This window comes from Trichomycterus rosablanca, chromosome 16, assembly GCF_030014385.1.
Source record: "Trichomycterus rosablanca isolate fTriRos1 chromosome 16, fTriRos1.hap1, whole genome shotgun sequence".
NCBI classification, from domain to species: Eukaryota; Metazoa; Chordata; class Actinopteri; order Siluriformes; family Trichomycteridae; genus Trichomycterus; species Trichomycterus rosablanca.
In genome coordinates, this window is record NC_086003.1 from 15,207,706 (window position 1) to 15,234,080 (window position 26,375).

At 41.0% G+C, this 26,375-nt stretch overlaps 1 protein-coding gene across 2 annotated transcripts; it reads right to left on the reverse strand.

Moving 5' to 3' along the window:
• si:ch73-362m14.4 (actin-binding protein WASF3) lies at window positions 1-26,375 on the reverse strand. 2 transcript variants are annotated; one of them, XM_063011854.1, is made up of 9 exons: window positions 26,210-26,375; window positions 12,890-13,043; window positions 11,894-12,028; window positions 8,151-8,304; window positions 7,826-7,943; window positions 5,998-6,173; window positions 5,238-5,489; window positions 2,987-3,363; window positions 1-1,329 (listed from the first exon to the last, which is right to left on the reverse strand). In XM_063011854.1, exons 2-9 carry the CDS (start codon window positions 13,020-13,022, stop codon window positions 1,172-1,174), a joined length of 1,503 nt encoding a protein of 500 aa, XP_062867924.1. In that variant the 5' UTR covers window positions 13,023-13,043; window positions 26,210-26,375; the 3' UTR covers window positions 1-1,171. The 2 variants fall into 2 exon arrangements, with proteins under 2 accessions (XP_062867924.1, XP_062867923.1); XM_063011853.1 differs by having other exon boundaries at window positions 2,987-3,366.

The following is a 26,375-nucleotide window of genomic DNA, read 5'->3' on the forward strand; positions in this document are numbered from 1 at the left end:
ATGTGGATCAGCTTTGCGCACAGAGAGACACCCTGATTCCCATTATCCCCCATCTCTGTGCAGGAGCCATCAATCAGCCAGCAGAGGTCATAATTGCATCAGTTATGAGGGATCCCCACATTGTTCGTGTAGGTGCCCAGCCTGCCATTAGCAGAGCAGAGATTTAAACCGATGAGTTTGAGATGTCAGTTACTTCCTGAATAATTGTTATACTAATCTAATCATTTTACAATCATTTCATTTACAACAGTGTGGTAATTTTTAATCCGATGAAATGGTTTGATTAGATGGCACATTTTATGCTCCCGTTAAACAGGACAGGCTCCATGTCAGTAACATTTGGCACCAGTCACAAAACATCATTTAGCAACATTATTTAATATTTAGTGGGACACAGGGCTCCTCTTTAATTACTCGTTTTATGTTACTAAAAAGTCTTATTAAATACATGTAAGACAGTGTTTTTATATATATTTTTTAAGTATTCTACCCAACCCTATGCATACAGCAGCTACCACATGATCTGAACACAGTACAGGAGCAACCAGTATGTGAGCATTGCTGTGTAGTACACTCTGCGTTTAGTTTTGATTGTCCATACTATACTGAAGCACACGAGACCTACTCGATGAATCAATACTGGAAGCGGTACTGCAGCATGCTGCATTATGTAAAAATAAAACAAATGCATATCACGGCTAAAAAATGCTTTTTGGTGAGAGTGATTGAATATGTAATTTCACATATTTGTAATTCTGGACAAATATCAAAAACCTAATCAAATCCACACAACAAATATTATTCCCATAAAGAATTTCTTGGCAACTTTGAAGATACAAATACATATAATGTATTTCACACTGTATACTAGGTTGTAGATGTATGTGCTTACTCACGAGATCCACATTATTTTCACTTCTCCGACTACTTGTCCTTAGCCCAAATTCCATCAACACTCCAAATCTTTCCTCCTCTACTCTACACTTGCTCTTTACTCTTGTCTTTTTATTGCACGCTCCCTTCTCCATCTTCTTCAGCACTGAAGGTTTTTTTTCCGACTCTGTATTTACTCGTGTGCTGTAGTTAATGAACTCGTCCGTCTGTACGAGCAGAGTGTGTTCTGGTGTGAGGAAATAGCAGCAGTGTGTGTAGTATGCGCTTTGTCCGCTTCTCAGTCAGACCACTCGTTCTCCTCAGGCTCCGAGTCTTCGTCTGATTCGCTGTACTCCACAGCGATGCGGCGGGACAAGATGGTGGCTACGTCATTACCCACCGGCTCCTTCTTAGCCTCCTGTTCTCTCTGCTCCTGGACCTTACGCAGCTGGATGCCTGGAGTAGAATGCAAAATAAAGGCAAGGGTTAGGCACAGCTAAGCTTGTTTTACGGGCAGTTGTAGCCTAGTGGTAAAGGTACTGGACTAGTAATCGTAAGGTCGCTGGTTCAAGCCCCACCACTGCCAGGTTGCCACTGTTGGGCCCTTGAGCAAGGCTCTTAACCCCTAAACTGCTTAGATTGTACACTGTCACAGTACTGTAAGTCGCTCTGGATAAAAGTGTCTGCTAAAATGTAAATGTTTTAGTTGTCATTACCACAAGACCACAAGCAATTTGTCCCATCAGGATGTTGCAACCTTCCTTGTGATTGTTGCGGCCTAAAATGCTTAATTATGGATGGTTTGTGACACATTTTTCCTTTTGGAGAACAGTTTATCACATTAATTTACTAAAAACTGTAAATGTGGTGGTTGTGGTGCAAAAATGCCTTCTAGATAGCAGGTGGGACATTCATGGCTGGGAGACACAAATAATCCAAAGACACTAGTTACTACTGAGTATCTCTGTGCTATTTATGTGTAGATGTGGACAGTTAAGTGGTCAGTTAAGTGGTCTTCTTCCAAAGAACACCCCAATGACATTCAGCTGAACTGAACTACAGAACCTTCACACACAAGCACCACAGAGGGAGTTATAAAATCTCTGGACGGGAGGACAATGCTTTACTGCTGTACTACTTGGGGACCAAAATAATATCATGCTAAATATAAAATCTCAAATACAGCTGTGCCATCAACATACTTCTGTACTTACACGTTTACAAACAGCTCAAGTCATTTGCTGTGGCATTTAAACATTGTGGGTAGGTGAATACTGTTGCTTTCAATATCATTCAGAGGTGTCTAAAACCCAAATGGAGTCCTCCTTTTGCATTTTTACCTAATTTAACATAGTTTGTAAAGCCACACACCTGTGTCTCTAAGGCCCCACAATTTATACTGCATTGCAGTTTACTCTGGAGGTTTATTGACCTGTTTGTTTCAATCAACCTGTGGCAGGTCATAGATCAGGGCAAGCACAGAAAACATTATTTATTGCTTTGACTCTTCCCATGACCACAGTGGCCTTTAATCATTTTTAATAACCGATTGAATGGGCAACCTTCTCTGCAGCACTACATAAATCAGGCCAGAGTGTCAAGAATAGCAAGACAGAAGCCACTGCTGAATGAAAGGCATATGACAGCCTGCTTAGAGTCTGATAAACAGCATGTAAAGGACTAAAACAAAAATACATAAACATCTTATAATATTATCTAATATATAATATTAACATTTTTATATTATACTTTACAATTATTATACTATACTATAATAGCATATATCTTACTTAACTTTTGGGCAACCAAAATCCTTACATAGTGTTGATAACCCCACCCTTTAGTCCAGTCTTCCCCAGCAGACTGGAAGCTAATTTTGTCTGCTGCAGACATTAGCCAATTGTGCCTGCTAGAGGGCGCCCAGCCGACCAATATCAGAGCCGAGATTCGAACCCAGGAGTTCACAATCTCAGTGCTGGTGTGCTAGCGGATTATCCCGCTGTGCCTCCTGGGCACCCTTAAAACATTTTTGTTACACAATTTGCTTATCATAAAGATAATATCTTATAGTATAAAACAAGAAGAAGTTCTTTTCTATGCTCTAAGCACTCACCTCTGCGGATGGCAGCCAGGAGGTCGCTGCGGGCATCGCTTATGGGTATGAGGGGTACTGTGCCCTTTCTGGGCAATGTGCCCTCTCCAGGTGGGTGGGCAGCAGCTCTGGCAGGGGAGGGGGCATGGGTTGGTGGTCCTGGAGGAGGAGGGGGCGGGGCAATTGGAGGGCCACTCACAGGGTGTGATGGCGAGGGGACGTAGGCAGAGGGTTGTGCTGGTGGAGGGGACGGACTGTAGGGTCGGGACAGTGCCGACACTGTACCCGGTGCCAAAGCTGGAGGACCAGAAGTGCTGTCGAAGGCGGTCTGCGCTGAGGGGATTAGTGGAGGAGGAGGAGGGGGAGCAGGCGGGATAAAATGTTCCTGCATCTGATGGCTGCTGAAACATAAAAGGAAACGATTATTAAAAGTGCCATAAATAGTGAATAGGCTGTCACTTGTAGGCAGATCTCTGTATTAAAGTTGTTCTGAAGCTTTCACATCACATGTACTTCTTGACATTTATCAGAAAATGTAATAATAAGTTTGCGGAAAGCTTTTTATTTTTATGTAGTATTTAAAGAGAATAAAAAAAATCAAATGTCACAATTAGGGATGCAAATTTTGGCACTTTATTTTAAATGATAGTCAACAGTTAACCTTTAGGTTTTTTTTTCTCTATTTATTTATGTATTTTATGTATGTTAATTTGTCTCCCGCTGCTGTGGATCCCTGATTGCGTTCGAGGAGGATATTTTGCGGATCCCTTTTTAAGTCCGTGCTTCTGCACAGACACCTCTATCCGCTAACCAGGGTCCTTGCACACCCCTACCATTTAGTCTGGTCATTTCCCCACCCAGCAGACACACGATGGGCAATGCAGGCACTGCCAATTGTGCCCGCTAAATGGCGCCCAGCCGACTGGTAGCAGAGTCGAGATCTGAACCGGGGTGTTCATAATCTCTGCGCTTGTGTGCTAGTGGAATATCCCGCCGAGCCACCTGGGCGCCCTTAATCTTTACTGGAGCCTGATGCAAAATATCCACATCAAATTTTTATATAATAAGATATATCCACATGTGCAGTGTAGTTAATAGTTTTGTCATTCATGATTTAATAAGTGCGGAAAAAGATTTTCTGCTTAGATAAAACAGCAGCACAGAAAGACGCATACGCATGAGGATGATGAATTAGTGTTCTAAACCCGGAGTGCCTGACCGGGGGGCGTGACATTGCGAGATTTTTTTACTTCTAAAACTAAAGCAATTAATTTTTCACCCACGGGAGACAGATTGAATTATTCTCACTGACCACGCTCACACGCACGTTTAATGTTATTTAGTTCCGTTTGAAAAAAACCAAAAACCTTCAAAATAGAGCTAACAGCGAAGATAACCGGTTACAAAAGCAGCGACCGCTGTTATAGGACGTGTTTGTGTTCAATACTCTGTTCACAGTGTCGATACAAGTGATTCAGGAGTCGACTCATTTTAAGCTTCTTTTCTCAGTCATCTCTCCGTTTTTACTGTTATAATGAATGATGCGGTTGTAAATAAACACCAACTACTACAGAACATTTTGTGTGACTCGCTTACCTTATAAAGCTCAGGCTTAATTATACTGGTTATTACCACAGAGCGGGAGCCGACTCAGAGTCGTTTACGATTTACCGAGGTGAACCACGAATGTATGTGCTGATAGAATCGGCTCAGATGGGATCGGACTGTATTATCCTTTTAAAGTAAATATTTCAATCAGCAGAATCGCATCACATGTATGATGTGCACAACGGTAATTATGTGCGTTTATTAATGAACGTTAACGTTAGCTTGTCAGAAGCTTTCTCAATGATGTCTGTGCGGTGTTTTTTTTTTTTTTTTTACAATTAGTGATGGCAACCCAAGCAACTGTTCCACTGCACTATTTTACACTAAAAACTACACTATTCCATAATGCTCCAGATTGCATCATTCTAAATAGGTATCGGTATCGGCGAGTACTAAAATACATGTACTTGTACTCGTACTCGGTTGGGAAAAAATGGTATTGATGCATCCCTAGTAATTATTGTGCATGTTGCAGTAACAAATGCTGTTGCCGGTATGTTTGTATTATAATAGTGTGTGTGCTTGTGGCAGTCTAATCATTGCTGTTGGCGGGAGAGTTTTTGCTGTGAGACCTTGTTAAACTCAATATAGGAGGAACTCTAAAATGTTTCCCTCATGGATGCCTGAAACCACAGATAATGTACTAAGAGAAAGATAGCTGTACCTGTAATCTTTGGCAGCAGTTGGTCGTGGGCCGTTAAGCGAGGAATCAGAGGGTGGAGCTCCGTGATGCTGCTGTACGCGGCCCAGGGAGTGCTGGCGATTGGAGGCAGAGGTCGAGACAGGCGGACGATACGCACGGTCCAGTGACTGGGTCTGGGTGGGGCCTGTCTCCTTCCCATCACTTCCTGCTCCACCTACATCCTGCGGGTGGTTGGGGCTGGTTGGGTACGAGCGTTCATCCGACATGACAGACCTAGATCATATGAGGATGAAATGAGAAATGTAGAAATATTTATTCATGTATTAGGACTTTAATGTCATATTTTACATCTTGGTTCATTCATGACAGAACAGGTAGTGACTGGTTTCACATGATTCATCAGTCCAAGTTCGATGTCAAAGATCATCATAGGCAAGTTTGTATCTCCAATTCACCTCACTTGCATGTCTTTGGACTGTGGGAGGAAACCCACGCAGACACAGGGAGAACATGCAAACTCCACACAGAAACTATGAACGCTGTTATAGTGTTCAGCCCCTGGAAGTGCACATGACAGTACACTACGAAGTCCATTATTGTTACATAAGTGACAGTGAAATCCCTACAGAGTTCGTCTTTCCTTCGCAAAGCAGGGTGTAACCTTTCAGATGGGGTAGGACAAAGAGCATCCTGATCCCTGCTAATAGACCACAACCACAATCCACCAGCAGAAAGCTATTTACCAGGCACAGAAAGAATATGAAATGTGTATTAATCGAACCTGTCTGGAGATAAAGAGCCTTCGGATGATATGCCATGGTAAGGAGACGGCGTAAGGCGAGTGTCTGGTCGGAACTCCTTGTCATAAGCCATCATGTTCCACTCCTGCCGACGGTTTCGAGCCTTACGCACCTTCTTTACCTCTCGAGTGGGGTCTTCCAGGTGCTTCTGCTCTTGCTGAGATCAATAAAATAAACAATAGCTTACTACTAAGCACATATCTATATATAGCTGAAAAGCTGCAAAAAGACGGGAGGGCAACAGATGTCCACATAAATTTGGCCATATAGTGTAGCTGTGCTCTCCTGTGTTGAATGGAAAGGTTAATGACCCTTGAATCCATTATCATCTAGTGTTTTTTTTTTGTGTAAATCTAGAGTATACATTTCACAGCTTTTCTCCTCCAAATAACATCCCCTATCTGACTGGCTTGCTCTTGGTGGGTTACAAAGACCACCAAATTGTTTTGCCCTAAACACCTTTTCTTATTATTTGTTTCCATTCTATTTCTATTCTATTTTGTCCTGGTTTAATCCTTTTAACCAGCACTACACTTTTCTGTAATAATATCCAGTGCTGGTAATAATTTTGTGCATCTTTAGGTATTTACTGGTATGCATATGTTGAATACCATTGCTTAAATTGGGGTAGTTTAATCCAAGTTCTTAAAATCTAATACCACCAGAAGCCAATTACGATCACAGTTTTGGTCGTGTTTATATTTGTAGTTCGGTTGGTCTGGACCAAGCAAGAAAATGATACGTTGTTACATTTTAGTCCTGGTTTGCTTAGTGTTCACATTCATAAATTTACAATCCAACCACAATAAGTAAAAAAGTGATGGTTGATGCACGTATGACGCATTTTGTGAGCCAGTCATCAGAAAAATGCACCACGCTGGGTTTAATGCACTTATCGGCATTGTATATATACAGTAAGAGGTGGTAAATGGATAAAGGAGTCAAAACAGCACCAGAAATTTACCTTTATAATAATCATTGTTTTCAATACACTCTGTTCTCTAACGGCACGTTCAGTGTCGCATCTTGTAACATCAAGTCATGTGTTCGGTTCGTTGACATGCCTTTGGTTCATATTGTGTTCATACCTAAAATGAATTGCACCAGAATTCGCTTCGAAACGGACTGAGACCGGTTTGTTTAGGCACTGCTTATCTGGTGCGAACCAGAGTTCAAAGGGAAAAGTCCACACCTACTATAACGAACCGCACTAATAGAGCAATCGCACCGGAATCCGATTTAATCGAACCAAGGCTGACAGGTATAAACACGACCTTAGTGTGCATGTGAACATGCTCAAAATGTGCTTGTATTAATATGGTTAATACTGATTCATTTAGTGGTGTAATTTTAAATGTGCTTATGCAGCTTCCATGCAGCAATTTGATTCTTTGTTAGCCAGTTTTGAGGCAAGACGCAGTGAAAAATCATCAAAACAAGATACTGGCACGCTATGTGTGCTGGTCAAGAATTTAGCAGTCAAGGCATAACAGCGAAAGGTTGTGCCATTTACAATTCACACTGATGGAATAGAGCTTTATTACAGAAATACCACAAGATGACTATGACTTTCCCATTGCAGCTCCCATTGTGTCTCTCCCTCTTTCCCTGTTTCTGCTACCATGTTCTTAGCTTTTTTGCTGTCAGAAAATACGCTGACACCAGGGCAGTATCAGAGAGTGGGCAAATATGAACTATAATAATGCTGGCAGAGCTGAAGGTAAGCAAATCATGGATGGAGAAATGAAAAGAGGGAAAAGGATGCAATCAGAAGGAAAAAACTAGGACATATGTGACACACACACACACCTTCTGTCTTCTCTTTTCCTTCCTCTTGTTCTCTGTGGCCTGCAGCATTTTCTCCTTCCAGAGGTTGAAGAAGTACGATGGATCAGTGTAAAACTTGAGGCCATCTTTTTTGTCGTCTCTGTAAAGCAGCAAATCAGAGATTTAAGAGCTGAGTCGCTCCATCTAAACTGACTAACCTACTCCTACTAGTATTATTAAGGACAGGTTGTATATTGTTACTGAGAACACTTTGACAGAAAAACTCTTTGTAAGGTAGACTAGTACAGTAAAATGGTGACTGTGACTAACCACTGTTAACAAATCAATTTGGCAGACTTTTGCTGACCTGTAAGGAGTGAGGATATTGAGAGGAGGTGGCTTGTCGCACCGTTGGTACATCTCCATCACTGAGTTTAGGATGGAGTTTCTGGAGACAACTTGTTGGTCCTGGATGGTGGAGCTCTTAAACGCTTTTCTCATGTTGATGTCCTGCAGGGACACTGTTTAACACAAAAGTAAATAAACATTTTATACTCCTAAATGAGACATATGCATTTAGTCTTCCTGAGCCCTCTGTTAATAGTTGTTTTTTTCTGGATTCTTTTTTTTTATATTTATATATCTATATATATTTGTTTATGCATTTTCTCCCCCTTTTTTCCCTTTTTAGCGCGTCCAATTGCCTAAATGTGTCATGCTTCCTCTCCACCAATGCCGATCCCCGCTCTGGTTTAGGAGAACGAAGCTAACCCACGCCCCCTTCGACACGAGGGCAGCAGCCGTATGCATTTTGTCACCTACACTTTGACGAGTGCAATGCGGATCAGCACTGTGTATGGAGAGACACACCCTGACAGCACTCTTTTCCTGTCTCTGTGCAGGCGCCATCAATCAGCCAGCAGAGGTCGTAATTGCATTAGTTATGAGAGAGACCCTATCCGGCTTTTTCATATCCCACCCCATCTGAACAACAGGCCAATCGTTGTTCATGTGGATGCTCAGCCCAGCCGGCAGGCAGAGCTGAAACTCGATACGATGTATTCGAGATCCCAGCTCTGGTGTTCCAGCGTGTGTTTTTACCACTGCGCCACCTGAGCGGCTTTTTCTGGATTCTTAAATTAAACATTAAACATCTTAAACATTACTGGTATTATTATTGGGCTATAATAATTTGCAGCACAATAGAGCAGCAGGTCTGGACTGAAACCTCACCTTCAGTTACTACTTTATTTGTTTGTCACTTTCTTCTGGTATTTATAGTTTTTTACTCCCAGCTTATTAGTGCAGACCACACCTTCAGCTGTAGTGAATGAAGGCTGAAGCCTTATAGTGTCAGGGAATGTAGGGAAACTTTGTTGGAGTTCAGAGTGACTCCCTCTTTGTACTGGGCAGCCCGGGCAGCCCACCCACCCTACTTTTATTTATTAATTTACAAAAGAAAATGTGAAGACCTGTGGAGGAAATGGGGAGGAGGTGGGTGCAAGGACTCAGAGAGGAGATAAGGGAATGATAGGAGTAAATCTATAGACAGACAGTTAGGAGATGGTAGTTTCAGCTGTGTCCTTTTCACCAAAACTGAAGTTATTTCATAATTTCATTAAGTGTATTGGGTACACTAAATACGCCCGTGTATACAATAAATGAGTAAACAGGCGAGGTTCTAATGCCCTGCAGTGGACTGGCACCCATTCCAGGGTAAATCCAATGGTTATTGTAGTACACCCAGGATACAATATAGGATCACATACTCATCCATTCACATCTGCTTGTTTTTTTGGAAGATGGGAGAAAACCAGAGTAGCTGGAGGACATCCAGATGCAAATACATTCCTACCTCTGCATGAAGTCAGTGGAAAATGTTCAAACTGGTCTACTATTTCTGGAAGACTATGGTAACAATATGGAAACAATAACCACATTTTACAAAGGTGATTTGAGGAAAAGCACAACAGGAACACACACATGCTTACAGAACCTGGATAGCTGAATAATGAAAAAAACATTGCCTGATCTGATGAATCTTAATTTAAGCTGTGACAAGCAGATGGTAGAATCCATATGTGGCATGAAACCGCATGAATTCATAGACGCATCCTGCCTTAGGGAAACAGTTCATGCTGGCATTGTGGCGTAATGGTGAAGGAAATGTTTCTTGGTGCACATTAAGCACCCTAATAACAACCTAGCATTGTTTAAAGGTCACAGCTTATCAGAGTGCTGTTGCTGACCATGTGCATTTCTTTATGGCCATAATTTACCATCTTATAATAGCTACTTCCAGCATGATATTGCACCATGTGACAAAACACAAGTGATCTCCAACTGACTTAATAAACCTGAAAATGAATTTAGTGTACTTTAATGTCCTCTCCAGCCACCAGATCTAAATCCATTAGAGGACCTTAGGGATGCGGTATAATGAATGATTTGAGGCATGAATGTGCAGCTGACAATAACATGATGCAATTATCTCAACATGTACCAAACTCCCAAAGCTCTGTTTCACACACCATGTGGAATCCATGCAAATAAAGCTGTTTAGTAAAGATTATCCTAACTTGTATTATACTGGTATTCCTAATAAAGTGGCCACTAAGTGTATATGGTGATTCATCTGATAACGTGTCTTAAGAAGTGGGAGAAAACTAAAGTACCCAAAGAATATTTATGTGGACACAGTGAGAACATGCCTGATTGCACAAAGAACGTGAATAAAGGCAATGACTGAACCTGAGTAATTATGAGTATGCTGCAGTGTTGTTAATTAACACAGTTTACACATCTTTTTAAATACAGTGGTACCTTGTAACTAACGCCCTTCGTCAAGAAATTTGTACCCTAAAACTCAACATTTCCCCTAAACTCAATGTGTTCAGTTTTTTTTTTTTTTTTTTTTTTTTTTTTTTTTTTAGAGACGAATCTGCATTTGTGTGGAATAACCGTCAGATTCACTCTGAAAGCATCCACATGTATCTGTGTTTAGCTGGATCTTTCTCACTGTTTCACTTTTAAACTTGTGTTACAGCTCAGGGTTCTATTACATTTGTGTTATTTTCAGTGTGTAAGTGTCAAAAACAACCTCATTATTTTACAGTAGCCTAAAATATATGCAGTTCCACGGGACCATGGAACACATTAACAGGTTTACCATACATCCTTATAGAAAAAAATACCTTGAAACTCAACACCTTTTAAACTCGCCACCAGTCCCAGAACCAACTGACGTTGAGTTTCAAGGTACCACTGTACTATAATAACTAAGACCCTACCTAATTTGCGGCTGTGAAAATCGTGTCACAGACCGTGAAATGAGGTTTGTGTTTAGCGATTTAACATTTTTCATTCACGTAGCATATGAAATATGAGGCTCAATATGCAATATGAGGTGGTTCTAGCAATCATACGGCAAAAAAAGTTAGTGTAACAGACTTTTCTGTGGTGTAGTGTTCTAACAATGTTTGATGTGTGTGTTTACATATTGAGTGCATTTTGTCCCTTTGGGTGTTTCATAATCAATAAATAAGTGTGCTTCTCTACACACGTGATCATCTCTTTGTAGTCTGTGCTGCTCCTCAAAAGAACAAGCCAGTAAAGTATTATGCTCCCGATAGTTTGTCAGTTTGTACAGTTTATTTCATACTTAATAAACTCAGCAAACTCTAAAGATGCTCGGTTACACTAGCAATCGGTTAGACAAAATATACAAGATGTCGAAGTCTTAAGCTGCTAAAAACACGACTCAGGTAACTGAGTTTGAAAAACTTCCAACCAATTCTGTGGACACAGGGGACGTCAAAACACGATGGATGGACTAGGTTTATTTAATTTATGAGTGTAATTTAATGACTGCTGTAAAATGTGGCACTTTTCGGTAAAAATCCATGCAAATTTTAATATGATGTTATACAGTGTATGTACTGTACACAGCTTGCACCAAAAAGCATCAAGTCATACATCTGAGGTTTGTACTTATGATCCAGTCATCACCGAAAACACTGCTTATTCTCTAAGGACCACTGTGGCTTTCTGGCAGTCTGTTTTTTCTCATTTCACTCTCTCTCTCTCTCACTTACACACACAGACACTTACCCTCCTCAACAGTGGAGTCAAGCTGTGTAACCTTGACTGCCAGCAGGTCAACTTTCTCCTGTAAGCCGTTCATTCGTATATAGAAGCTGTTAGCCTCGTTGAACAGCTCCCCAAAGATGTCCTCTGCATGCCTACCTGCAAGTACACATACACAATGCATTATAGGAATGACTAACTGTTTTGGTATCAGTACGTAAAAATGTCAATTTACTTTGAAGTTAAATTGATCTAATTTCCTTAACACTGGAGTTAACTGTTTAATTAAACTTTAAATCTAGCATGACATGCAAAAACAAATTTGAAACAGTGGTAGCCTAGTGGGTAGAGCTTTGGGCTATCAATCTAAAGATTGAGAATTTAAATCTCGGCTCTGCCATGCTGCCACTGTTGGGCCCTTGAGCAAGGCCTTTAACTCTCTCTGCTCCAGCCGTACAATGTTTGACCCCAGCTTCCAAACAAGCAGAGAAATGCGAAGAAAGAATTTTGTTGTCCACAGAAAGAACTTAATAAACTCATGTGTAAGGCTCACAGCAATTTGGGACTCACCTTATCTGTGGGGAAAGAAATGACGTGTGGTCTTGTGTTAAAAGTAAAATGAGAAATTCAAGTTCTTGTAATTTTGCTTAACTTACCGTGACTCGCCAGAAGAAAATGTTGCAACAAAGCTAGCATCATAAACTCATGAGGAGAAGCGCACACATCTGTTTCTGTGTACACTCACACAGTGTGTGCATCATTTCTGTCCCCACAAACGTGGTAAATCGTGGTAAAACAGATGAGGTCAGCCAGACCATATTTAAAAAACTACTAATAAGCTCCTACTCGGTGGAGAAACAGGAGTAAACATGAGAGTAGTGAGTTGCATGCCAGCCCAATAGGGTGCTTGACATTAAAAAAAAACTTATATTTCCTACTGCATTCTACTCTGTGTCTGTCTACCCCTTTGCTGTAAGTGATGTTCTTCGAGTATGGATGACACTGTTAAACGATTCTTACTTAGTCCACCCAGCTGTTTGATAATAGCTGCCAGTGTGCTGTTGGTTACACACTCCAACTCGCTGGTCACCCCTTCAGGCAGTGCCCCCCGACACAGGTGCCTGGGCTCGATGCTTCGTTTCACCAGTGGCATAGCTGCCCAATCTGCACACAGCTGGGGGAAAAGAATGCCAGTTAACATCAATATTAAAATCTCACTTTAAGAACATTTGTAAAACTTTAATGTTTGATTTTAGGCGCTAAGTTATAATGAAGTACCTTTTATTATGTATTATTATAAAATTTTTAATTATTATGAATTTAATTAATAATTAGGTGGCAGGTGTAGTCCCATACCTGCAAGACTGGGAAGGATAAACCCAATATGCAGGATGCCTAACCAAGGTAGAACAAAACTGCAGCTAAGGAGCCACAAACAAAAATGAAACTACTAAATAAAGGCGGGCCTTTAATAAAATACTCAGCCCAAAGCAGTAAGGCAATAGGACAAGCGCATTAGTGGAGTAGGGGATACCAAACTCCACACACTCGTCCAAAAATAAGGGACTATGCTGCCCCAGCAAACGTGGGAAAACTCAGGTGGCCATGTGATACGCCCCCAGCGAAACAAACAACCACAGAGGAAAGTAGTGAACAATAATTTGTGAAAAGAGGTGAAAACTGAGCTGTCACAGCACTAGCTACTCGGTCCACCAGTATGAGATAAAGAGATAAAAAGAGAGAAGCTCAGTATATGCCAGGTAGCGGAGAAGGCACTCCATCACTGATGCAGCCCGCGTCCAATGGGATTCGTCTGTGGTGCTTTGGTCAAAAGGGTAAAGTCACACTGTGGCAGCTTGCCCTGGAGGCAGCTTGCCAGTCCAGGGTGTTTACTTTTTTTAAACTACAACCCACCCCTTTACAGGATTTGATTTGGAATGGATATAATTGATGTTTTTACCCATCTTATTTACAAAAGTATTCAGGCTTCTTTGGCAGCTACTCTTCTTGGACACATCTCTAAAAAAATGCACACATACTTTCATGACAGATGGCTCTCAAGCTCTGTCAGGTTGGATGATGTTCAACTGGGTTTGAGTCGATCTGAAACCACTTAAGAACATTCAGAGACTTGCCAGCCACTTTAGTGTTTCCCTAGCTGTGTGCTTCAGGTCAATGTCATGTTGAAAGGTGAACTGTCACCACAGCTTGTGGTTTTCTCCAGTGTTTGGCTGTATTTATCCATCCCTAAATTGGCACTACTCTCCTTGTTCCTGCTGGTAAAAAAACACCACATAGCATGCTGCTGCCAGCATCATGTTTCACCATAGTGATAGTATTAGCCAGGTGATGCACAGTGTCTGTTTTGGCTAACATAGTGCTTGCTGTTACATTTTAATCTCATCTTGGTTCCCCTATTTGTTCCATGTTATTTATTTTAACATTACTGTTACAGTGTTAGTACTGCAGACTGCACTTTTGTGGAATGAGTTTAACCTGGCAGGTGTAGGAGGCGCATTTGGAGAAATAGTGTGGGTGTCTTTAAAAAGCACTTCAAAGCAACCTGCCTTGGTTAAGCCTCCTGGCACCTCTGTAACGAAGCGTTAACCATTTAGTGAAATCTTAATATTTTATACATCTGAAATGTTACTACATATGTAAGCAGCAGCATTTAGGTGCAGTGTTAGTATACTTGCCTTTCATTCTAAAATCACAGCACAGATCAGCTGAATGATAAATAGCAGTGCACTTCCAGTACACTAAGTATCAGATTGTGTGTTGGAACTGGGACGGTTTGTAAAATGCAATAAAACATTAAGCTGTGAGTTGTTAATTCACTTAAACCTTGATTTAACTAACTAAAGTACAAAGAAAGGAGTTTCAGTGTTTTACTGGCCAATTTAGTTGTATTTTTAAATATAAACACATTTTAAATTTAATACCTGCACCATGCAACACATTTAAGTTGGAACAGAGGCATATTTACCACTGTGTAACCGCACCTTTCCTATTAATTTGACTATTTAATCATTTAGGAACTGAGGATGCTAATTGTTACAGTTTTGCAAGCAGAACACTCAGTAGTTGCTGTTGTTTGAGTCTCCTCATGGTGCGCCATATATTTTAAATAAGAGACAAATCTAGACTGCAGACAGGCCAGTCAAGCACACAGAGGCAGGCAGGCCTGTTGCAGCACATGTATAATAAGGCCTGGCCATGGACTTCCCTGGAAAAGACGTCGCCTTGATGGCAGTATACACCGACCAGGCATAACTTTATGAACATTATGAGCACTGACAGGTGAAGTGAATAACACTGATTATCTCTTCTTCACTGCACCTGTTAGTGGGTGGGATATATTAGGCAGCAAGTGAACTTTTTATCCTCAAAGTTGATGTTAGAAGCAGGAAAAATGAGCAAGCATAAGGATTTGAGCGAGTTTGATAAGGGCCAAATTTTGATGGCTAGACGACTGGGTCAGAGCATCTCCAAAACTGCAGCTCTTGTGGGGTGTTCCCGGTCTGCAGTGGTCAGTATCTATCAAAAGTGGTCCTAGGAAGGAACAGTGGTAAACCAGTGACAGGGTCATGGGTGACCAAGGCTCATTGATGCACGTGGGGAGAGAAGGCTGGCCCGTGTGGTCCGATCCAACAGACGAGGTACTGTAGCTCAGATTGCTGAAGAAATTAATGCTGGTTCTGACAGCAAGGTGTCAGACTCCATGACTCGACGGGTCAGGGCTGTTTTGGCAGCAAAAGGGGGACCAACACAATATTAGGAAGATTGTCATAATGTTATGCCTGATCAGTGTAGGTTTTTTGTAAAATCACAATATACACTCCTGCGTTAATGCCAACTTTACACATATGCAAGTTACCCATGCACATACAAAAGTAATTTCGACCCTTCCCCTACATGGACTGAGGTTTCTGAACCTAACTGTTTTTTATTAACATTAATATTTGTAAAAGCATTTCATTGTGTAGATTTGGCAGATTAAAATAAAAATGTTTATGTATGAGTTGTTCAGGCCGTAAGGACTGTCTTAAATTCTGATTAATGTTTAAGAAAAGGAAAGTAAATGAAAGGCTAATGAATTATTAAAGAAATATCTTATTCTATTTTGAAATTTATGCTGTTAAATTTGTTTAATTTCTATAGTACACATGACTATTTAAAAATGATTATCAGTTTATCTTTTACTATAACACCCTAACAGGTGGAATTTCTTGGTCCAATCTGGATTATAAGAACCTTTCTCACAGACTCTGATCTGCTTCTTGTTGCCATAGCAGCGCTGTCTGCTACTGCGAGGGCTGTCATGGTAACTAGTTTTCATCGCTACCTTTGGTCTAAGTGATTTTTATTCATCCTTGCACTGAATGATTCGATGTGCAGCCTGTGGCATTATCAGACCATTAATTGTCTTGTATGGCATTTTAGTACAAACACAAATTCCATGCACATGAAGTGCAATCAGATGGACCTCTAATACAGAGCTAACTCATATCCAGTGTAAAACCATATTAAGAGAGAAAAAAGACAAAGACTGTATTGTGCTGCTACAATGAGAGTTCTGTTGAATAAAATACTTCATTTTAGTATCATTCATGTACATGATTGTATTGATGTTAACACGAATGAATCATGTTTCATGACATGCAAGGTCAAGCATTATGCTGATGCACCGGATGTGTGCCTTTTCAAATACAGCTACATTCACAATTCAAGATTTAGTGTCACCCAAAGATTTAAAATGATTTAAAGTTATTGCTCTAAAATCCTTAAAATTTACATTCAGGCAAGTGTGTGCAAATGTTTTAGCTGTAAGATTCCCTTTTGCACTGGCTATATGGCACTGAAGGCAAACCTTGAGTTTATTTTTTACTCTCAAGCATACACATAAAGTCATCATAGTGGCATTCTAGCAACACTGGCTTCAGTGACTGTACCTAATTAGCTTTACCCAGATGCTCGCCTACAAAGCCAAAATGGACCAGCCCCAAGCTACCTTAGAGAACTCATAAAATCCTGCTCTGTACCACTCAACCTTCAAGCCACTAGTCTTGCTCGTCTTGATCTTCCTCCCAGAATTCAAGGAACACAAGCATCAAGGCTCTTTTCTGTACTACCACCCAAGCGGTGGAACGAACTTCCCCTGTCCGTTCGTACATCTGAGTCCCTCGCTGTCTTTAAAAAACGATTAAAGACCCACCTCTTTACTAAACACTTAGGCTGAGCAATAACATAAATTACTAACCTTCTATAGCATCTTACTTAATACTTTGTTTTTTGTTCTAACAGGTTTTCAGCAGATTTGTATCCTTGGACTGTTGTCTACTTAAACTAAAGTAGGGAAATGTAACGCTGAAAATGTAACGTGTTAAAGAATCAGTTTGGGCAGGGACCTAAGCCTGGTGCACATTACATAAATGTAATAAGTCAGAATCTTTGTACAGTGCACACTACACCACCTGATCACATTTGTCATTTTGTGATTTTAGGGAAGTGTTCACTACATGATCATTCAGCAATGAGGAATTTCACACTACACATTCATGTCATTGACATGTACTTCCCGAATCCAGGCTTTACTTTGATATACAACTTGAGAACTATGTAACTGTTAAAGTACATTAACAAAACATATTTATGCAAAAACAGATGGGAGCGGGTTAATACCAACTGTTTCATACAGCGTATGTCAGTGGTTGCACTACAGTATGATGTGAGTAATCAGTCAGTCTAGAAATAATCTAAAACAAGAACAAAAAGTACAGAGACTGTTTTCAGGGTACATGCAGTAAACCAGTATAAACATAATATAGGTATAATATCCAAAACTAAGAATATCAGGCTGCACGTATCAAGAAAAATATCAAAGTATCTTTTAACGGATCATTCCTATTTTACAAAGATGACTGTAAAACAAGAAAAAGGAAACTTGTGGACAGCGTTTTTGGGGGGCTCAGTGATTCTAGATTTTTTGCTAAATTCCACACATTTTTCTATATCTGTAGAATGGTTAGGTTGTCAAATATGAGGTGGGTGTGTGTGTGAACAGACAGACTCTATTCCATCAACCCTCAGACTCTAGAGGCCATTACCATGGTAACCTGCCAGTGCCTTTTCCTTATGCTTCAATGCCCACTCACACGGCCTCATGAAGACAGGAAGTATAGGCTATGTGAGACAGAACAAAAGCTTGTTCTATCAACAGAGTTTTAACCAAAACAGAATGACATTCTCATCCTAGAATGTGCAGGCACTCAGCCCTGAGCTGAGATTTGAACTTGCGAGTTTGAAACGTCCACATTGATGGGAAAGCCAGCTTCTCTTTAGCTTCAGTTACATTTGGTGCCAGAATTTGTTTATATTCAGTGGAATCCCTTTTTTTATCTGTCTGTGTTTTTCTCTGCCACTGGCTGCCACAAATATTACAGATCAACCTCATGCTTCAGTGTTTGCAATATGTTCCTTCCATTAGGTGCTTTTTTCTCCAAACATACCATTAGTAATTATATTGTGGCTTGCTTTAAGGTTGCTTCCTTTCACTTTGAAAATATGCTATTTGGCCAAGGGTTCACAAACTTTTGCATACAATGTACATTATCATCATATTTTACCACACAGGGCCTTGAGTGCGCCTACACAACTGTACCAATATTTAATAAACTATACCCAATAATTTAAACAATACCCTTTTCCAAGATAAATAAATTCATAAAATGAGGCAGAGATCCACTACGGCATGTTCCCCAATCCTATCAATGAGAGTCTGGTCCTATTAGTTGTTGGGTTGGACTGGCTTTTACTCCACAATAACTATGTCCCAAATGACTCACAACTACCCTGTGAGCTATTTGGATTGTGACAGCTTTCCACTGAATCTCGCGCGCGCGCGCGCGCACACACACACACACACACTGCAACTGTAATGTAGCCAGGAGGCTCAGGGGAACTACCCAGAATAAAAATAATGGGTTGCAAAATCTCTACTGGCACCACTGTCTAGAGGGCTTTTAATAAGCATTAAATATACTGTACAAGAAACTGTAATGTATAAAATAAGTTGTTAAAAATATAATGTATTTCCCAATTAGAGATGCAAACTTTGCCAATTTATTTTAATGTGATAACCCAACGTCAGTAGTCGATGATTGAGCAAAAACTGACAAGCATATAGTGTCTCAACAAGCCTGTCTGCCTATCAACAAGTCTTAATACATTTAAAGACAAAATACAGTGTAATGTTGTGAACAACGCAGTAATGTAAAACACTAAGATAAACATAACACAGTGAGCAGAACCAGTTCAACATTAGGACCATACATTTTAAATAGTAGCTGGCAGCAAACTATTTATTCTAAGAGCTTATTATAGGAATAGTGGTAATGATGTTGCGTGACTCTCCATGCGTGAAACAGATACCCATATAAATTCGCCTCATGCAGGTGAAAAGATTTGTCGGTACTGCACAACTGGGAACACTCAAAGTCTTAGATACACTATATTGCCAAAGGTATTCACTCACCCATCCAAATCATTGAATTCAGGTGTTCCAGTCACTTCCATGGCCACAGGTGTATAAAACCAAGCACCTCGGCATGCAGACTGCTTCTACAAACATTTGTGAAAGAATGGGTCGCTCTCAGAAGCTCAGTGAACTCCAGCGTGGTGCCGTGATATGATGCCACCTGTGCAACAAGTACAGTTGTGAAATTTCCACACTACTAAATATTCCACAGTCGACTGTCAGTGGTATTATAACAAAGTGGAAGCGATCGGGAACGACAGCAACTCAGCTACGCAGTGGTAGGCCACGTAAAATGACAGAGCGGGGTCAGCGGATGCTGAGGCGCATAGTGCACAGAGGTCGCCGACTTTCTGCCGAGTCAATCGCTACAGACCTCCAAACTTCATGTGGCCTTCAGATTAGCTCAAGAACAATGTGTAGAGAGCTTCATGGAATGGGTTTCCATGGCCGAGCAGCTGCATCCAAGCCTTGCATCACCAAGCGTAATGCAAAGCGTCGGATGCAGTGACGAATCATGCTTCTCCGTCTGGCAATGGGGATGGCCCCTTCCTGTTCCAACATGAATGTGCACCAGTGCACAAAGCAAGCTCCATAAAGTCATGGATGAGAGAGTTTGGTGTGGAAGAACTTGACTGGCCTGCACAGAGCCCTGACCACAACCCGATGAAACACCTTTGGGATGAATTAGAGCGGACATCGTCCAACATCAGTGTCTGACCTCACAAATACGCTTCTGGAAGAATGGTCAAAAATTCCCATGAACACACTCCTAAACCTTGTGGAAAGCCTTCCCAGAAGAGTTGAAGCTGTTATAGCTGCAAAGGGGGGCCGACATCATATTAAACCCTATGGATTAAGAATGGGATGTCACTCAAGTTCATATGCATATGAAGGCAGGTGAGCGAATACTTTTGGAAATATAGTGTATGTTTAACCCCTTTCCCTGGAATATGCCTTGTCACAATTTGATAATGGACAATGCAGTGTAAATTGTGGGGCCTTATAGACCCAGGTGTGTGCCTTTCCAAAAAATGTTCAATCAATTCATATTGCAACAGGTGGATTCTAGACACATTTCTGAGTTCTACACACATCTTAAGACTGTGTCAGGCTGCACCTGACCACAATTTGGAAGGTTACATCAAAGGATTCAGTTATATGCAAATTCAATTATATCCATTTAAAATCAAATCAACAACACAGTACCATGTGCATAATGTCAAGGGGTCCCAATACTTTCTTAATCCATTGGAGATACATGTGCTTTACCAATTTACATGTGCTTGTTATCTTGTGCACTCTGATAAAAATCCACACACAAAGGCTGCTTCCCAAAGAGTTTTTCTACACATTAAATGTGTGCACTTTTAGCGATATAGCAGAGATGTACAGTAGTTCTGTAATGCTGTGAATGTGCCGATGTTTTTGAGACGCTGATTAAAACCTCACAGAGACACAAAATCACACATTCAGCTTTGACATTGTGGAACGCTGTAGTGATTAATAGGAGGGAGCCATGGTGACACCTCAGCCATGATGGTGAAATTATACGCTGTGCTCTTGTACAAAGAAGACACATTTGCATAATCTCTTCACTGGAAGCCAGAATACAAATTGAAGGCCTGGATCCAATTCTTCCTATGGGAAGATTTGAGTCAGTGGTATTCCCCCCTTAAAAGAGGAAGCATATTAGTCATTCTTCTATAAAATATGCCTTGACAAAAAACCTAATGAGCTAGCAAGATGTGTGGCTGTTACACGAGGCCTGACTGTGAATACAGTAGCTATTTAAAACTCTATTTAACAGTGAGTGAACCTACAACAAATGTTTTCCGAGAGACACTGGTTGGCACTTGTTTCTGTGACAGCAAGCACTAGACGAGTGCTAATGCGGATCAGCCCTGTGTACGGAGAGACACATCCTGATCAACGCACTCCTTCCCCGCCCCTGTGCAGGCGCCATCAATCAGCCAGCAGAGGTCGTAGTTGCATCAGTTGCCAGGAGACCCAATCCGGCTTACTACTACCCCACCCCTATATGAACAACAGGCCAATCGTTGTTCATGTGCCCGCTCAGCCCAGCCGGATGGCAGAGCTGAGATTCGATACGATGTATTCGGGATCCCAGCTCCGGTGTGCTAGCGTGTGTTTTTACCGCTGCGCCACCTAAGGCTTTTTTGACCTGAATTTGATTTTAGCAGTACAAAGACAAAAGTCTGGTGTTCTAACTAATCAACTTTATTGTGATTTGTATATAGAGGGGCGGCACAGTGGCTTGGTGGGTAGCACTGTCGCCTGACAGCAATAAGGTCCTGGGTTTGATTCCCAGGTGGAGTGCTCCAGGTCCATTCTGTGTGGAGTTTGCATGTTCTCCCCGTGTCTGTGTGGGTTTCCTCCGGGAGCTCCAGTTTCCTCCCACAGTCCAAAGACATGCAAGTGAGGTGAATTGGAGATACAAAATTGTCCATGACTATGTTTGACAAAGACTTAAACTGATGAATCTTGTGTAACGAGTTACTACCTGTTCTGTCATGAATGCAACCTAATTGTGTAACAACATGACCTTGAAATTCTAATAAAATAAAATAAACATATCTGTATATACAGAGGCCTATTTGGAAATTGCAAAAGACAGGGGCATGAGACAATGTCCTATAATTAGTCTAACTTGAGTATGGCAGTAGTGAAGATGTCATTTTCCCCATTCTTACTTAATACAACATGTCAGACTTAATGTACTGTACAATCAGCTCAATTTCATATTCATGGAACCAGTCTGAGATGCCTTGAAGATAGCCATTAAAAGATAGTTAAATGTGGCCATAAAAAAATGCTCAGCAACAATGTTAGATTTTAGTTATGACATGCAAATGATCCTCATTTGGTATTGGGGGCAATGTGTGTCAAGGAAATCCTCCCCACACCATTACTATCCTCAGCTGTTGACACAAGGTATATTCCAGGCAATGTGTTTCCACTTTTAAACACTTTTTTTAGTGAGCCTGTGCCAACCTTTGTTTGAGATTTCTTTTCTTGACTGGCAGGGAAGAATGTAATGTAGTCTTTTGCAGTTGTAGCTCATCTTCTTAAAGGTTTGACAGGTTTGCTTGCACAGCTGTCGCTTACTGGATGTTTCTTTTATTTGAATGCTTTTTTTTTACTTGAAGAAAAAGAACGGTCAGTTCATGGGTATGAATGATATCAATGCTGTAGCCAAGAGGATGCCCCAATCTTACCAAATACACCAAAATACATTTCTGAAGTATTTTAACATATTGCCTATTATTAAGTACACTTTGAAATCTAATGTAACTGCTACCTGCTGTTTTATGTAATGACAACACATGTAATGATCACATTTCCCAGAATAAAAAGCACTGATTCTCCACAGCAAGCAGACAGTCTGTTGTACACTCCCTTCATTAACCATGCCTCTGATTAATGTGTTCTCTGGAGCCATTTTTGAGTCCTGCTGAAAAACAGATTGATCGAATTCGCATTGTATTGCAATAAATGATTGATGAAGCCCTATGCCACTGGTGGTGTCTGCACAGTCGTATAATATCAATTCATCAAACGAATAACCAAATGTATTATTTATAAATATGAAAGCCAGTGATAGCTCAGTGGTTAAGGTACTGGACTAGTAAACAGAAGGTTGCCGGTTCTAGCCCCGCCACCACCAAGTTGCCACTGTTGGGTCCCTGAGCAAGGCCCTTAACCCTCAATTGCTCATCGTGTCCCGCTCATTGTGTAAGTTGCTTTGGATAAAAGCGTCTGCTAAATGCTGAAAATTTAAATGAAAGCACAACCATGGCAAGATTTATGCTTAACTTACAGTGAGGGCCAAATGTCTGATGCTGCAGGTGAAAATGCCTCTGTTTTGCATTTCTTAAAAATTGTATTTCATCTTTACAAAAAATCCAGAAAAAAAACATTAAATAAAAGTTATAAATTAATTTGTATTTAATTAAGGGAAATAAGTATTTGATCCCCTACCAACCAGCAAGAATTCTGACCCCCACAGACCGGTTATGTGCCCATGAGGCACACAAATGAGTCCTGTCCCTGTATAAAAGACACCTGTCACAGAATCAGTTTCTTCCGTTCAAATCTCTCGACCACCATGGGCAAGACCAAAGAGCTATCAAAGGACGTCAGGGACAAGATTGTAGACCTGCACAAGGCTGGAATGGGCTACAAGACCATCAGCAAGAAGCTTGGTGAGAAAGAGACCACTGTTGGTGCGATAATTCGAAAATGGAAGAAATACAAGATCACAGTCAATCACCCTCGCTCTGGAGCTCCATGCAAGATCTCACCTGGTGGGCTAAGAATGATTCTGAGAAAGGTGAGGTCAGTCCAGAATTACACGGGAGGAGCTTGTCAATGATCTCAAGGGAGCTGGGAGCAGAGAAATGCTGGATATGACCCCATGAACACCATCCCCACCGGGCATTTCTTTGCCTCCAAACACGGCGAGTGGAGTTGATGCCAAAGAGCTCAATTTTGGTCTCATCTGACCATATCACATTCTCCCAAGCTTTCTCTGAATCATTCAGGTGTTCATTGGCAAACTTCAGACGGGCCTGTAAATGAGCCTTCTTGAGCAGAGGGACTTTGCGGGCACTGCAGGATCTCAATCCATTACGGCGAAGTGTGTTACTAATGGTTTTCTTGGTGACTGTGCTCCCAGCTCCTGGATTTTTTGTTGATATTCTGTCTCTCTCTGTTAAAATAAACCTTCCATAAAAATTATGGACTGTTCAAGTCTTTGTAAGAGGGTAAACTTACAAAATCAGCAGGGGATCAAATACTTATTTCCCCCACTGTATTTATCTTTATTCTCACTAACTCATAACCACTTTACAATATGTGCATACCAAAAATACACACTGGCAAGACATCTTTCTAAAGCCATCACACACTTATGCCCCCCATATGACATCTAGAGTAGACAATTAAACCACTGGCAAGATTTGAGGCATAAGAGTAAGTCCTCATGTCCTCAATTCCCATTCCCTTAAAATCCTTCAATAGGTAATCTGAATGTACTCATTTTATTTCACCTTCAATTTTTTTTGTAAGTATGAAGGAATATTTAAATATGTGATGCCTTGTTTCCAGAATAGGCTGTGTACCCACTGCAACCTTGATTAGGATATCGAGGTTAATGTTAAATTATGAATAAATTAATAACTGATGCATGAATGACAGCGTAAATTAGTCTTTAGTAACCACTTTATTCAGGTCAGGGTAATGGTAGGTCCAGAGACCATTCCAAAAAAAATGTGTGAAGAATATACTCTTAACAAAGTACCAAAGCATAGCAGGACCCCATGCATACACTATTTTTTATGAGCGATAAATTACACTATCCCAGTACTGCTGGGATCCAGGAATTGAAACCCCAGCTATGCTATCAACCAGTCAGGCATCTGCATACAGACATGGGCGGCATGGTGGCTAAGTGGGTAGCACTGTCGCCTCACAGCAAGAAGGTCCTGGATTCGATCCCTAGGTGGGGCAGTCCGGGTCCCTTCTGTGTGGAGTTTGCATGTTCTCCCCGTGTCCGCGTGGGTTTTCCTCCGGGTGCTCCGGTTTCCTCCGACAGTCCAAAGACATGCAAGTGAGGTGAATCGGAGACACTAAATTGTCCATGACTGTGTTCGATATAACCTTGTGAACTGATGAACCTTGTGTAATGAGTAACTACCGTTCCTGTCATGAATGTAACCAAAGTGTAAAACATGACGTTAAAATCCTAACAAACAAACAAACAAACATACAGACATGATTGGCTATGTCTAAGGGGATGACGTCCTGTCTGAGCTGTGTTACTGCACTGCGCCCAGTAATTCCGGGGAAATCTGAGCCACTGTGACAATGACCAGGATAAAGCAGTGGTAATAAAACATGAAAATTAAATAAAATGCAGGCAAACTTAGATCCACCTGTTGGCATGTTTTTGTGAAGTAGGAGGAAATACAAATGGCCCCTGGAACAACATGTCAATCTTCTCACACACAAACACTGATCTCAAGACAAAAATCGACACTCACACATGTACTTACTCACTCAAACATCAGTTTAGCATTTTAAGCAGACATTAAGCACCATCTGCATGATTCTGAAACATCCCCACAGACAGTGACCTAAGGCAAGACTGTTACATTAAGTAAATGAATGATTGAGTGTGTGGTGCTCCCAAATGAGCCACAGATGTAAATAAATAGGATTATAGGAATCTATTATGCCTTGCAACAGGCTGGTGCCTAGTCTGGTTGTATTCCTACTTTGCATGTAGTGTTTCCAGGATTTGCTCTGGATCTCGGCGACCCTGACCATGAGTAAAGAGTGATTACAGAAGAATAATTAAAAAATACGATAAATAAATGAAATGTGATTTGACACTGTAGGTGTAATTTGGGATTGGGACACTAAGCTGGAATAGAGGTGTTATACTGTTGTTGATTGCAATTACGTCACATACAATTACGCTCAGTAGGTGAACAGGTATACCACACACACACACACACACACACACACACACTCACACTCACACACACACACACAATTTCAGTCTAAATAAAATAAAGCCCGTCAGCTTTCTGACAGAAACGACCGTTAAATGAAGTAAATACATATCAGCGTATAGTAGCAGTGCAGCTAAACGCTAAAACGCACTTAAATAACTGAAGCAGTTGTTATGTCTGGCGTCTTATGTAACTACTGCAAACGACATTTTTACTGTAATAAACGACAAGAAGCCTTAAATGTGTTTAAAAACCGTCGTTACTCACCAGCAGCTATTAAGCGTTCCTTCCTTTTGAACCACTCCTCACGACGAGGGGCTAATTTCAGGTAATATTTCACCAAGCGTGTTCCTCATGAAGCGCTGCCATGATTATCGGCGGGTTTATCGCAATGCTCTAAGGATGCGGGACGACTGTACATCAAGCGGCGGGC

Excerpts from the sequence above, each read along its gene's own strand:
- si:ch73-362m14.4 (XM_063011853.1), bottom strand. The coding sequence starts at position 13,022 with ATGCCACTGGTGAAACGAAGCATCGAGCCCAGGCACCTGTGTCGGGGG. Across the intron at positions 8,305-11,893 it reads TGACTCCACTGTTGAGGAGG|TGTCCCTGCAGGACATCAAC; the intron begins GTAAGTGTCTGT and ends TGTGTTAAACAG. Across the intron at positions 7,944-8,150 it reads AATATCCTCACTCCTTACAG|AGACGACAAAAAAGATGGCC; the intron begins GTCAGCAAAAGT and ends GCTGCTTTACAG.